At 42.5% G+C, this 14,972-nt stretch overlaps 1 protein-coding gene across 1 annotated transcript; it reads right to left on the bottom strand.

Annotated features, from left to right (window-relative positions):
- Window positions 1-8,730: 8,730 nt before the first annotated feature.
- Window positions 8,731-14,249, bottom strand: LOC116880590 (membrane-spanning 4-domains subfamily A member 4A-like). Its single transcript, XM_032879900.1, has 8 exons — window positions 14,205-14,249; window positions 13,206-13,263; window positions 11,813-12,012; window positions 11,256-11,384; window positions 11,008-11,064; window positions 10,477-10,608; window positions 9,606-9,704; window positions 8,731-8,968 (listed from the first exon to the last, which is right to left on the bottom strand). The coding sequence occupies exons 1-8, from the start codon at window positions 14,247-14,249 to the stop codon at window positions 8,888-8,890; spliced, it is 801 nt and encodes a 266-aa protein (XP_032735791.1). The 3' UTR covers window positions 8,731-8,887.
- Between the last annotated feature and the right edge of the window lie 723 nt (window positions 14,250-14,972).

Genomic DNA, 14,972 nt, shown 5'->3' with positions numbered 1-14,972 from the left:
TAAGATTGTTTAACTCTCATGAGCAAGTCATGCCAACCTTTAGCTAGGGACTATTTCACAACCAAGTAAACAGAACTCACTAATCTTCTTAGATACCTTGTATCTTTGAGTGTCCCTCAGACCAGGGCCTGCCCTCACCCTTGGTCATTAAGAAATCAAGAAATCTGATCTTTCATAGAGTTTAAAAGATAGAACAACAGCTCAATTAACAGTAAAACACACCATTAATCAGAGGTCCCAATGAGTTACAGATCATTTTTTATTAATTGTATGTCTAAGATAGGAAATGTTTTCAAAATGAAAACTACTAAAGAAAAAATAAAAAGACAAAACAAACAAACAAACAAAGCAAAGGGCTATTTCTGAAGACCTAGCATTCTGGAGATCAAATGAGAGTTCTTTAAGAGATAATTATTAATATTATCTAGTGCTTAGTACATGCCAAGATTTGTTCTAAATACTTTAAGTCTATTAAATTATTTAATCCTCACATTTTTTTCGAGGACAGTGCTTATAAAGAACCCTTTTACCAGTTAGGAAAATGAAACCCAAAGAAGTTAAGTGCCTTGTGCCAGGTATACAGAAAGTAGAAAGTGGTGTGATGAGCATAGACCCTGCAACAGACACATGGAAGTCTAACACCTTACATGTGTAAGGTGTTTCTCATTTCTCAGGCATAATAATTCACATTGGGAGCCCCTGCCCAGAGGCAGCTTTCCCCCAGGTTGTGATCCAGTGAACCTAACTTCTTCCATCTGGTCTTTGTCATTCCTTAAAACCCTGTATGTATGTGCAGCAAACTGTAAGAAAGACACAACAGAGGTCATCACGACAGTTCTTGCCCCTGGCCTGGTATGCCTTACTGTCAATAATGTTCCAGAATGTGGCCGTGATATAGAACTACCAGCAGCGGTTGCTAAAATGTAGTTAAAGTCCATGCCCAGAATGGAGAGCAAAATAGATTCTGGGCAAGAACCAGTTTCCTCTGCCACCTAATTCTGGTTACAAAATTACCCAATGGCTCCCTTCCTTCCCACTCTCAAAACATGCTCCTCTCATCAAAGGAAACAGCTCCATCCAGTCCATGTACCTGTTTTAAAAACTAGGATCTCTGAGTGTAGGCAGTCTACTTCATCCCTTCCAGTCGTGATTCCTAGTGGTCAGAGACCTCTGAATTAAACAACAGCAGCTACAGGGGAAAAAAAGTGTATTTTCCATCACCTCCTATTCTCATTTATGTATATTCAAGGAATATAGCAGCAGTCCTTGGTCTACAAGGATAATGGAACTCCATAGGGCCACCATCATGGCCACTTCCTGTGCTGTCAGCTAACAAGGTTCACTGTAGAGACCCTGGATCAACATGGGATGAGCTCCTTATCCATTTGTCTCCTACAGCCCTGACTTCAGTGTGGGGCTGCATAGAAAACCCATCAGTCTGGCTCCTATCCTATTACAGGAAGCAAATAATAGGCATATGTACATACTGATCTCAGGAATAATTTGCTCAGAGATAAAAAGGACTTGTCATCTGGCTTGCGAGAATATAAAACAGAGATAAGACATCTATGCCCATTAGATACATACTAGACACATGTAAAGATGGGAATAGGTTAGTTGAGTATGAAAGGGCTATCTCTAAGGAAAGAGTGCTCTGCTGTAACTAATCTCATTTTCCTTCCTCGACTCATATTCAAGCCTGGCTTTCTCTTAAGGTTCTGTAATGAAAGGTACACCTACTCAAGCAGTGAAGAATGCATTTTAAAGGAACCAGCCTTGAACTGGCAGCCAGTGCTGTTAATCTGTGATCTTAGAAATTATTTATTATCTCCATGGTCTCTAAAATGAGGACCATAGTAGACCTAAATCAGAAGGCTATTTTGAAGAAAAACAAGATTTTGTCTATCAAGGACATTTTGTCTAGAAGGTACTTTATACATCTACAAATCCTGGTATATATTAAAAGCTCAGTAAGTATTAGCCAATATGCCATCAGGCCTGATACTGACTTCCTATTTTGCCCTATTCTCTGCTTTATTTAAATTCCTGTTAAAATATGGATGAGCTGAAAATATTATGTTAAGTGAAAGAAGCCAGACACGAAATGTGGTAGATATTTTATGATTCCATACATATGAAACATACAGAATAGGTAAAACCACAAAGGCAGCTTGTGGACCCATAGCTGTCAGGACACGAGGGAGAGAGGAATGGGGGAGAACCAGCTTATTGGGTACATGTTTTATTTTGGAGTGACACAACCAGGTAGAGTGATGGCTGTGGGACATTGTGAATGTACTAAATGCTCCTGAATTTTTCAGTTTAACATGGTTAACTTTAATTTATGTGAATTTCACTTCAGTAAGTTGGAAAAAAAATAACAGTATGGGCTTAGTTAGAAGTTTCTCTTGGATCTGCTCTGAGACAGGATGTGAAAGGAGAAATCGATTGACTTCTTCCCAGATGGTGGCCCTTCATCCTCCTGGGGGAGTCCAAGCATCTGAAGTCATGCCCACATGCTCACACAGGGATGTATGGCTCTGACATCACTGTGCCAACCTGGTGTAAGAACCACCCAGGCATTGCTCAGAGCTGTCCCTCTCCTTTCTCCAAGTATGAATTCCTTGGTTTTGTCAGGTCAACCTCTCCCTTTCTCTTGAACCCCCAATCTTGCCTTGGCTCTCATACTGAGGATTTTGCATTCTTGTCTGGCACACTTCTCCCGGACCCAGACTCAGCTTCTGATGTGGACCTGCTCATGCCATCCGGTGACCAAAGTTGTTAGCTAAGCTAGAGGAATGTTTTGTTTTGGTTTGGTTTTTTGTTTGTTTATTTGTTTGTTTTGAGCAGAAATTCTGGATGCAAACAAAAGACTTGTGTTAGGGAGGACCCAGGTTAATACAATAATTTCTAATTCTGGGGCATCTGGGTGGCTTGGTCAGTTAAGCAACCGACTCTTGATTTCAGCTCAGGTCCTGATCTCAATGTCAGGCTCTGTGCTGAGCGTGGACCCTGCTTAAGATGTTCTCTCTCCCTCTCCCTCTCCCTCTGCGCCTCCCCCACTACAAAAATAATAATTTCTAATTCTTTCACTACATCTGTTTTAAGGTTTATGAACAGAAATTTCTGGCTTCTGTTCCCATCATGCAATATGGTCTTTAGGTTCTGTGTCTGGGCAGGGCCCCTCCTACCTCTTCCGAAGTGCCATTCGCAACGCTACACCACCACCGATCCTTCCATGATGAGGACCGTGAAACCGGCCTTCCATGATGGTGGCTTCCGGACTGTGTCACTTGTTTCAGATGGAGAATCACCCTCAGCGGATTCCTAAACTAAAACCCTTGCTTCACATTTGGCTCAAGGACCTACGCAGTTCCTGATGCTTCTGCCATGACTTTTCCAAGACGTTGCCTTTCCTAACCCTTGCATGCCCCAGGCTTTGAGAAGCATTTTCTCCCCATGTCTCTGTCCGGAGGCGGTATATCACGTTAGGCCGCCTTGTGCTTTGTGTGCCTCTAAATTCGTCTTTTTCATAGAAGCACCTTTTAACTGGTGCTTGAGTTGCGCCTGTCCGTCTCTGACAGAGAGGCTAGAAGGTTGTGTTCATCAGAAAGCCTTCCCCTAGAGACTGAACACCAACCTCTCTCCAGCATATTTCTTCAGGAAACAGTAAATGCCAATCAGCCTATCTACAACCAGTGTACTCTTTAGAAATGCACAGTCGTAATATTTGAGTAGGACTTTTGAGCCTCTGCACACACCTCGGGGTTTCAAGGTCAGTCAGTCTGCCCTATTCTGCTTGCTTCTCAGTGCACGTTACTCCCTGGTGCCTTCCCAGACCCGAAACTGCCTGTTTGAATTACAAGCTCACCAGTGCTTCGAGAGACACAGACTACTCTCCTGAGCTGCAGGATAGAATAATTTTCTACTCCTTAATATGTAAAAGCCTACTTGGGAACTCTTTTCATCCTGCGGTAGCTGACACCCTACTGTCTTTGTTGGCATGGTGAGTTCGTTTCTGTACTGAGAAATTCCTCCTACATGTTTACTGTGATGGGTCATGCTGTGTCAACTTGGCTAGGCCGCAGTATGCAAATATTTGTCAAACCATTCTTTTAGTTGTCTCTGTGAAGGTATTTTTTAGATGAGTTTAACATTTAAATTAGGGGGCTTGAGTAGAGCTGAAGACCCTCCATTATCCTACCCTGCAGATTTTAGATTTGCCAGCCTCCATAATTACGTGAGTCAATTCTTTAAAATAAACAACTCTTGGGGCGCCTGGGTGGCTCAGTGGGTTGAGCCTCTGCCTTTGGCTCAGGTCATGATCTCGGGGTCCTGGGATCGAGCCCCGCATCGGACTCTCTGCTCGGTGGGGAGCCTCTTTCCCCCTCTCTCTCTACCTGACTCTCTGCCTACTTGTGATCTCTCTCTGTCAAATAAATAAATAAAATCTTTTTAAAAATAAAATAAAATAAAAAACTCTTTCTCCTCTTTTGTTAGTTAGATAGATACACAGCTAGGTATAGATATAGTTATAAATATCTCCTATTGGTTCTTTTATAGTTTACAGATGTAACTATCCATCAAGGGACCATGCTCTTATGAGCTAGATGACTGTCAAGGTAGAAACCCCACAAGGCCCCTCTACAGGACTGCAAAAGTGTAAGTCCATCCTCCATGCCCCTGCAAGAAGTTTCTATCTGTGTGCATCATTCTGTGACCCATGATATTAGTTTTATTTCCTTTTCAGTGGCCCTGACTTAAGCACCAAGGATTGAGATTTGAGGGACACCCAGTAAATATTATTTATTGTCCTTCATCATGTTTCTCACCTTTTAGAAAGTGAGAGAATAAAACAGAAGATCAGTAAGTCTGATACTGGCCAATGTGGCTTATAACTGGTGGCTTCTAGATTTCCCAAGAATGGGTCTCAGAATGACACAACCATGCAAAGTCATGGCAAGGCAGGACCCACACAAGGTTAGCCACAGTCATGTACTACATTTTTGTAAGCTTTGCAGTCAGCTTACTCTTCCAGAGGGAGCAGTGACTGTCTACATTATGCCTGGTTTCTCTTCCCAAACGTACCACACTGCCTCTTCCTTTCTGCGGAAGTAGATAGCGATGCATAAGACAGATGCTCTGGTGGAGCTCCCTCCCCATGGAAGGAAACACCGTAGAAGAGAAAGCAACCCTCCAGCCATAGCATACACCCTAGTAGCTACCCAAATTCTATAGATGGGTAATTCAGGAATAGCAAAGACAAGATCTGCTGTAGGTCATGCCACTCATATGTAGTTTGGCCATGGGGGAATCTGTTCATGCACTGTTCTTCACACGACAATGCTCGCTTTTCATAGGAAGTAGAGAACCCCCTTCCACATGCTTTATCCCAATTAAATGTGAACAGAACCATTTAACCATTAAGAACATAAAATTTAAGGAGGTGGTATTACAAATGCCACATTCATTCTCATAAAGATCATGGGCTGGTGATTTAAAGAAAAAGATTCTCAGGGCACCTAGGTGGCTCAGCCAGTTACGTGTCTGCCTTCAGCTCAGGTCATGATCCCAGGGTCCTGGGGTCAAGCCTCATGTCAGTCTCCCTGTTCAGCAGGAAGCCTATGTCTCCCTCTCCTCCCTGCTCTTGCTCTCTGTCACTCTCTCTGGCTCTCTCTCTCAAATAAATAAATAATATCTTTAAAAAAGAAAGTTTAAGGAAAAAGATTCTTGTAACTGGATTAACCAAAGAAAATGGAAACAAAACAAAAAAGAAAAATAATGAAGAAAGCTCAAATGTTAATTGGTTAGGCCTAATTACCATTTTCAGAAATAATCAGAATCCCTTCTCTCCTTGGTCTGAGAATCTTCCCATGATGATAGACCATACACACAATTACTCTACTTCCTCTGACGGGCATGTCCCTCTTTGGTCCCCTTAGCGCCCTTCCTTTTCTTCACTTCAAAATAGACTCATTGAGGTTGCCACATGGAGTTCTGGTTCATTCATGTTCATTGCCTTATAATGTTCCTGGACACATACATACTGCCCCCTCTCTCTCTCTCTCTAGGCGTGTGTGTGTGTGTGTGTGTGTGTGTGTGTGTGTGTGTTTTATCCATTACGTTCAGTGGGATGTTTGCATTATTTCAATTGTATGCTGTCACCATCCTTGCTTTAAAATACCTTTCAGTGGGGTTCCTGGGTAGCTCAGTAGTTTAAGCAACCGACTCTTGATTTCAGCTCAGGTCATGGTCTCGTGATCATGAGATCAAGCCTCCCACTGAGCTCTATGCTCAGTGTAGAGTCTGCTTCAGATTCTCTCTTCCTCTTCCTCCAGCTTGCAATCTCTCCTCTCTCTTAAGTAAATAAATAAAACCTTTTTAAAAAATACGTTTTGGTGCCTGAGTCCTAATCTACATGTGTACAAGTATACCTTTGTTTGGGGTGTGGAGAGGGGAGTTGCTGGATGGCTCAGTTGGCCAAGCATCTGCCTTCTGCTCAGCTCATGATCCTGGAGTCCCAAGATCCAGCCCCACATTGATCTCCCTGCTCAGCAGGGAGTCTGATTCTTCCTCTGACCCTATACTCTCTTGTCCTTTTCTTTGTCTCCCTCTTTCTCTCTCAAATAAATAAACAAAATCTTAAAAAAAGAAAAAAACAAGTATACCCTTGGGTCTATAGCTAGGAGAGCAAGAACTGGTTCTTAGGAAAACATGGTATGTAACTTTACGAGAAAATTTAAAATTGTTATCTGGAATGTTTTTTAAATCAAACATCTCCCTCAAAATAAGAGTAAATGTTAACATTAATCGACATCTTAGCCATCAGCTGGTGTCATCAGGTTTCCTAGTTGGCAGGAAGTTATGCCCCCACTATGGACCTAATTTACATTTCCCTGAAGACTGATAAGGTGGATTTTCTTGTGCTTCTTTGTTATCTGCATATTCTCTTCTATGATGTCCCTGTTAATATTTTTTTGCCCCTTTCTATGTCTTTTTTAAAAAGTTGATTTGTTGCAGTCTGTAAAGATTCTGCACAATAGGGGCGCCTGGGTGGCTCAGTCAGTTAAGCATCTGCCTTCGGTTCAGTTCATGATCCCAGGGTCCTGGGATCAAGTCCCACATCGGGCTCCCTGCTCAGCAGAGAACCTGCTTCTCCCTCTCCCTCTACCCTTCCTCTTGCTCATGCGCTCTCTCACTTTCTCTTTCTCAAACTGATAAATAAAATCTTTTTTTTAAAGATGCTACACATTAATCCTGTTGATGTTTTGTGTATTGCAATTATGCCTTAGAAAGTTACTTCTTGATTTTTCACTCTCTTTTTATTTCTTTTTAATTGAAGAATTAATTTTGCACCTACTGTAATGAAACATACTTTCAGGCAAGTTCTATTCATCTTGCTTGAGAAATTTTTCTGTGCCTCAACATAGCAATACATCATTCTACACTGCCTTCTAGACTTTGTAATGATTTTCTTTCCCAAATCCATTACTCATATGGAAGTGCCTTTTATATGAGGTGAGTTATGAGTCCAATTTTACCTTTCTCCCTATTAATTTCACTTAAGATTTTATGATTTCAATGATTCTGTTTTTCGCCAGTCTATATTTATATCATCTGTCATTTATTAACTGGAAGGAAAACCATTGGCTCCTCAAACAGGATGAATGAGGATTGCTGCTTACATCTGACTTTAAAATAGGGAGGAGGCACCTGGGTGGCTCAGCCAGTTGAGCACCTGACTCTTGATTTTGGCTGACGTCATGATCTCAGGGTTGTGAAATTGAGCTCCATGTCAGGCTATATGCTGGGCATGGAGCCTACCCAAGATTCTCTCTCTCCCTTTGCCCCTCCCGCACTCAACTGGCATTTTCTCACTCTCTAAAAATAAATAAACAAATAAATGTTATATATTTAATTAAATTATTATATTTAATTATATAAAATATTATATGTTAAATTAAATTAAATAAATAAATGTTATATATTTGGTTAATGAAATATAATTATTAATTCATTAAGATGAAAATAAGGAGAGTCTCCTGAATTGTCTCTTGGGCCCAGTATAATCACATCCCCTGACACCAGCCCCTTCAAAGCCAGCAATGGTGGGTCAGGCCCTTGTCACACTGGATCTCTGACTCTTCTTTCATTGTCATATCACCTCCATGTCCACAACCAGGAAAAGTTCTCTACTTTTAAGAACCCATATGATTATATTGGGCCTGAGAGACAACCCAGGATTCGCAATCTTAATTATTTTTGCAATGTTTGACCCCCATTTGCCATGTAATATATGCAATGGTTCTAGGAATCAGGATCTAAAGAGCTTTGTGGGGCTATTCTGAATCCCAAAATGCCTGTATCTGAGAGGGGTATCAAGGAACCCAGGAAGAAAAATATAAGTAATATTTTGCTTGACCTTGACTAAGAAATCATTGGCAGTAGAAATGTCCTGTATCTTCAGCCAGAGGGGCAGAATCTAAAAAAAAAATAGGGACACACAGAGCTGTTGGAATAGGAAATAATCAACGTGTATTTCTTTGTCTCCTGTGAAAGATTTGGCACAGCGTGGACTGATACGAGAAAATCTGAATCAAACAATTTATTTCTATTTATGCAGATTTGGGGACCATAGAATGAAGTTTTATGATTCCTTGAAAAGCTGGTCAATGGCATGGTGGGCAATCAAAAGAAAAATCCTCATCAGCAAATAAAGTAAATCTTTATTGTACTGTGTTTCCACCCACAGATGGATCCCAGGTATATAAACTTAAGGACAGTCAGGCAGGTGTATTCTCACAGTCTTGGTTGTATGTGGTAAACAGCCAAACAAGGGAGAATTAATAGGTCAAACTGATTGGAAATGCCAAACCACCGTGATCTACTAAAATGTGACCTCATCATACACATGTTCAGCAGACACTACTGAGGGGTTGTTGTCATTATTCGGTAAGAAAACCACCACCTGTGGAAAAATCAGAACATTGAATCCTTATAGTCTACAGTTAGGGGGAAGTTGTCCCACATGCTTAGGAACAATATGGTCTCTCAACACTTTCCTTCAGAATCCTGATACCTGGTGGGTCTATGTTCTCATTCTTACTTTAACCCTTTATTCCTTCAACAATACCACAAACGAACTGCCTATCAGAAAAAGAGGACTCAGGGCACCTGGGTGGCTCAGTGGGTTAAAGCCTCTGCCTTTGGCTCAGGTCATGATCCCAGGGTCCTGGGATCGAGCCCCACATCAGGCTCTCTGCTCAGCAGGAAGCCTGCTTCCTCCTCTCTCTCTCTGCCTGCTGCTCTTGTGATCTCTGTCTGTCAAATAAATAAAAATAAAATCTTAAAAAAAAAAAAAAAGAAAAAGAGGACTCTTCAGGGTCTAGGGACAGTTCTTTGGCTGAGTATGGTTGGCCATTTCCCTCCCTGTCCACCTGTGCTATCTCCTTCAAAGATGATAAAGATTTATATATGAAACAACATTTTCCCACTTTCTCTTCCTAATACCCCCCAACAAAAAGAGGACACCCCCCCACACACACACGCACACACACAAGGAGGCAGAGAGAGAGAGAGAACCCATAAAGACCCAGAGCACTCACCTTGTTGACAGAACAGGCCACCTTGCATGCATAGATACAGAGAGACAAAGCGATGCAGCCTTCTGCCAGAGAGAGGAACACCATTCCAGTCAGCATTCCCTGCAAAACAGATGGAAAATCCCCACAAGTTATAGAAGACAGAAAAGCAGGAGTTGTAAGAGGAAAGAATCAGGCAGAGCTTGTTGGCCAAATTTCACATCTGGTGGATTCCTGAATTTTCTCCCAATTCAAATATACCAAATGAACAACTTGAAAATGGATCATTAGAATTCTCCTCTTTTCCTCACAGGCTCAAGAACATCGGGTAATTCTGGGCATGTCCATACTGATTTTCGTTTGTTTGCCTGACTCCGCCCCATGTCTCATGACCAGGGTTGACTTCTTGGCTTACACGTCTCCTTCGGTCTCTCAGCAATTGTTTCTTAGAACAGCCTACGTTTAACCCCCTGAACTTCTCCCCCTCTCTGGCTGCAAATGCATTTAAGAATATGAATGCACACTCCCCCATCACTTCAGCTGGTTGTTCAGAATCTCTGAACATCACAGAGCACCCAGAATACCAGTTTTCTTTTTCTCCTCAGATAGTTTTTAAAATCATGAGAAAAGTGTCCCTCAGAGAACTGAGTTCTCACAGAATTTTCCACTCACCGACCACACATCAGGGATTTCAGACATGAATGGTATTGAAAAGCTAACTTTTTTGCTCAGTGCTCCTGGCAAGACACAAAGGCCTAGATCCCTTCTTCTTCAGGAGGGTGTCCAGCATCTACATAACCAGTGGCTGTGGTCAGTTCTGTGGTGAGAATTCACAGAGGAAAATTCAGACAAGACCAGTTTACAGATTTCCATTAAAAGAACAGGATATACCTACTGTAAATAAACTTCCATAGGAAGACCTCCATATCACATTTCCATATATGAATATTTCTTCAAAAATTATCATAATTGTGCCAAGCACTGCTACAATAGCACTGACTGTATTCAATCCCAGGCTGCATTGGATCTGAAAAGAATGAGAGAGAGAAGTTGTTGCAAACCCTTCTCCTGTTCTTCCTGTGTTCGACTTGTCAGTCAAGACCATTCAGCTGCTCTGAGTTGAGTATGGGAATTTGCTTGGGGATCTTCCCCAGTCTACGGAATAAGGATGGGCCAATGGCACAGTTACAGTTTTGGCTGCCTCAGTCTTAGGCACAGGAAACATGTGCCCATGGAACTTCACACAGCACAGAGCTAAGCCCTTCATTCTTGCCTACGTGCCATGGAGGAAGCACTTGTAGGGGATGCCCCCAAACATTTCTAGGGTCCTTTAGAGAACCAGCAAGTTTCTATGTGCCATAGCCTTGGAGCTGAGCAATTCCTTGTTTCACTAGACCTACCTGAGCCTCACCAGTGAGACACTTACCAGACACCTGGTTACTTTTCTTCCCGCAGCAATGGACAGTGCTCCGGATGTGAGGAACTGACCAAAGAGAGAGAACTCAGTGAGGGCTTGCCCCTGCCCTCCTGTCCTTACAACAGCCTCCTTGCTCCCCAAACAGTCAGTCCGAGCTTGGGACCTACGCAGCAGTGTGTGGATTTTTGAGAGAGAAGGATGAAGGTATTGCAGGTACCTGAAAAATTGCAAATGCTGGAACAATCACTAATACTCACAGAGAAGGATCCCCATATGTGATAGCCTGTTTTAGTGGCCATGTAACGAAGTCTGTACTCAAATGGAGGAAAAGGACTGATTGTCACACCCAGGCACAGCATTATTAGTCCAATGAGGATCTGAGCCACCTGGAGGGTAAAAGACATCCTTGAGGGGGCAGCTTTTCAGGAGGAAGATTCTCTCTCAGATCAGTGCACACTAACTTCTCTCCCACCTCTGAGACCCCCAGGCCTGAGACGATCTCCCAGGAAGATAACAGGGTACCCATCAAGTCTTTTTCCTTGTCCAGTGCAGGACATTGAGAGTAGGTTAAAACTATTTTTTCATGTAATTGCTACCTAAATAGAGACAATTTTTTTTTTAAATTCCAGTGATGGACAGTTTTACACTTCTTTCCACTTCTTGAATCTATAAGGTTTGTGCAGCTCAGGAAGGCTCCACTCAGTCCACCACAATCAATGATCTAGAGAACTGGAGTGTCATGAGGAAATCCTAGTGCCATCTTGGAAGTCGTTCCTCTCCCCACAGCCTGTGCGCTGATCTTGTGCCCACTCACCCCTAGGACCTGTGGCTGTCCCTTCAGGAAGAGCAGCAGATTCTTCTGCTGCTGGGAGGGCAAAACCCAGGCACCCAGGTGGCGCAGCTGGCTTATACTCTCACTCTCAGGAAGGTTTATTGTGTAGTCCTGGGCTGTCTCTGCCTCCAAAGTCCCTGTGTTGCTGTTGACACCAGGAAAGAAAACACTCTCAGCATAGATTCACATTTAAATATCTTCCTTGTTCAATAGCAAAATCCAATGGCAAGGGATTTGTGTCTTTGAGAAATATACCACATTTTACTTCTATGTTTTGATTAGGACATAACCCAGATTTTTCCCATACCTACCCAAGCAGATAAATCTAGACTAAATTACAGCTTCCAAACTTCGGCAGTGTACACACGTTATTGATCCTAAAGCAGGGAGTCTAGCTAACCCTGTAAGACCAAAACCCAGATATCTACCTCTCCCCATCATCTTCCAGAAACAAAAGCAACTACCCATTCACAGCAAGACTTCAAGCAAGAGTTTTCCATTCACAAAGTTCCTCTAGCTTGACTTATAGGGAGCCCCCTAGTCTAAACACTTGTATCCATCCCTCCCACCTAGACACCTTCTCAGAGACAAAGCATGGGGTTAAGACAAGGAAAGATTTCTTCCTACCTTTGCATCTCCTCAGTACACACAAATGGGTTATGGTCCCTTCTGGTGTGTGGTTTCTAGTTGACAGTGTTCAAAGACAGTGGCCTGCTCTGATGTATTAAGTGTGAAGAAAACATTGCCCAGAGTCTTGTGTTGGCCATTTGTTTCCTGTGACTTATCTCATTCAACCTGTCAGATGAGTATCTGTGATGTTCTTCATCTTGGTAATTCATCCCGAAGATAATCTAACTCCACTTCTCACGCACTGAAAACCGTATTGGAGTGAGCACGTGTTCTCCATGTCACCTCCTCCCCACTGCTGCCTTCCTCCTGAGTTCTACGCAGAAGTCGGTGCATGCCAGATCCTCACTTATTTGGGTGCACGCTATTCTGATTTCATAAGTTTTCATAAACCAAAGCTTTGTTGAAGCCCTTGCTTTAATTAATGCTATTTTATGTCATTTTATATGATCAGTTGATTTTATGACATAACATTTTTAACTATGCAATACACTTTCCATATTAAACTTTCTGGTTGTATCAGGAATTTTTAGCATAATCTAGGTGATTTTTCTAGACTCGTAACCCAGGGCATACCCACTTCACTAAATAAAAGTGGCGCGGTTCTTCCAATTCTAGCCAGATGTGCCACAAAGAAGTATTTCCTAGTTATTCATGGCGTATGTGCCTGTGAAGAACAGTGATCATTTATGTAGATTCTATCTCTCTCACAAATTCATTCCTTCCGCCCCTTAGCTGGTCCTCTCACCAGCTGGCACACTGAGTCTCAAAGACATCAGCTTTCCACCAATATCCAACAGTATTTCCTAAATAAGAGTAAAAGCCCAGTGACGATGGTAGTGATGTGTTGTATTATAATACCTAGTCAGTTCTCTACAGCTCCGTGGTCCTTGTAGGCGGATTTCCCGCGGTATCCACGCCCCTGAGAAAGTGCTCCCTCTACTGTCCCTATTTGGGCTTGCAAGTCCTTTTCCATATGATAAGATGCCTTGGGGGACAGTTTCGGTTTTAGGCTATAACCCACACAGCAACCCCACAAGAATCGTCCTCTCTTGGACAAGCTGTGTTGTTGTGATCTAATACTGACGAATCCCTCCTCTACGGTGTGAATCTTCTTACCACCATGCAGTTCCGGAGTTCTGCGCAACCTCAGCCCATCTATAGTAGGGTAATAGGCTAGAAATGCCTGGGAGCACTCATCTGGGCTCCACTGAGCCTCCCACAGACATCTCCCCTTTCCAAACCAATGTTAGGGCTGGACCAACCTTTGTGGTTATTAGAATTGCAAAATGTCCTTCAGCAGCAATCATCGGGAAAGACCTGGAAATTACACAGTGCACTGGGGGCACACAGCAAGGTCAAGGATGGGAGAGAAGTGGGGAGCAGGGGTCTAGGGTTCTGCTTTTATTGGGGACAAGGGTGAGGACCTAGGATTTGGGGAACTCATTCTCTACTGGAGAATTTAAAACACAAGAGCAGGAATTTAAAGCACTGGGAAGAGAAAAAAAACATGTGGCCCAAATGATCAGTTAGGGAAATCAACAAAGAACTCTAAAAAAAGGAGTCAGTGCCAGAGGAGTCGTGGCGGCTTACCGTGTGGCTGGCAGTGGTTTATTCTGGACAACTGTCTTTGATGGGATGCCTGTTTGAAATGAGCGCATCTCAAAATCAAATCTTCAGTTGTCAGACATTGGTATTAACAGATATTAAAACAAAACAAAAAGCTTTCAAGGCTAAGCCCACCTACCTGTGCATAAGAACTGTCTTCTGAGGGCGACTCTGTGGGATCCATGTCTTTACCCACAGGAACAGGTTAAGTCGCAAAACCTGAAGCTCAAAGATTTGCTTCCACTTAGGGATCAGTCACGTGCCCAAACATTCCTTTCTACCCAGTAATATTTAGAATTAGTACTATATCCCCTTATTGTGATATTAAGAATCCCAGGCAGTAATAATGATCTTCCAGGCTTCTGCTGATATTTCTAGAAAGTGTCCTAGTTCTTACACACTACTCCCTTGGGATTTCCTATCTTCATCCTAGTCTCTGGTATACATGCAGTTTTTGCATAGTAGGTGATTTTCACTGAGTAATTTCTGAGTAAATAAAAGTCTTCTCAGGAGGTCACGGAGGCAGAAGACTACTCAGGAAAAGCAAAACCTATCACCTCCTATTCTTTTAGAGGTTGAGCTTTAAGCAGGATCACTAACAATAATCAGGTAATGGAATCTCCAACTAATTTCTTATACATGCTGCTCCCTATCAGTCTGTTTGGTCTGTCTTTCCTAAATCCCACTCATATAAGGAACGGATAGAGGAAGACATCCTAATGAGGAGAACCAAGGCAAGAGAAACATCGATAAAATTAAATTTCCTTACCACCTGTAGCCCACTGATAAATGCCTGAGACACACAGAGTGTGATATTCTTTAAGGAATTCACAGCTGCCTGAATGTTAATGCTTTGCTAGAGAATAAAACCGATCTTATCTTGATGACAACCAGACCTCCAGGGTCC

This window comes from Lontra canadensis, unplaced genomic scaffold, assembly GCF_010015895.1.
Source record: "Lontra canadensis isolate GAN:19392208 unplaced genomic scaffold, GSC_riverotter_1.0 scaffold66, whole genome shotgun sequence".
NCBI classification, from domain to species: domain Eukaryota; kingdom Metazoa; phylum Chordata; class Mammalia; order Carnivora; family Mustelidae; genus Lontra; species Lontra canadensis.
The sequence above is the reverse complement of the archived record's forward strand: the minus strand, read 5'-3'. Positions and strand labels throughout refer to the sequence as shown.

Bases quoted from the DNA above. Each gene is read 5' to 3' on its own strand.
- LOC116880590 (XM_032879900.1), bottom strand. From the start codon at position 14,249: ATGGATCCCACAGAGTCGCCCTCAGAAGACAGTTCTTATGCACAG. The intron at 13,264-14,204 runs GTAGGTGGGCTT...ACTCTTATTTAG, and splicing joins AAGACAGTTCTTATGCACAG to GAAATACTGTTGGATATTGG. The intron at 11,385-11,812 runs GTGAGTGGGCAC...TTTACCCTCCAG, and splicing joins GACAGCCACAGGTCCTAGGG to GTGGCTCAGATCCTCATTGG.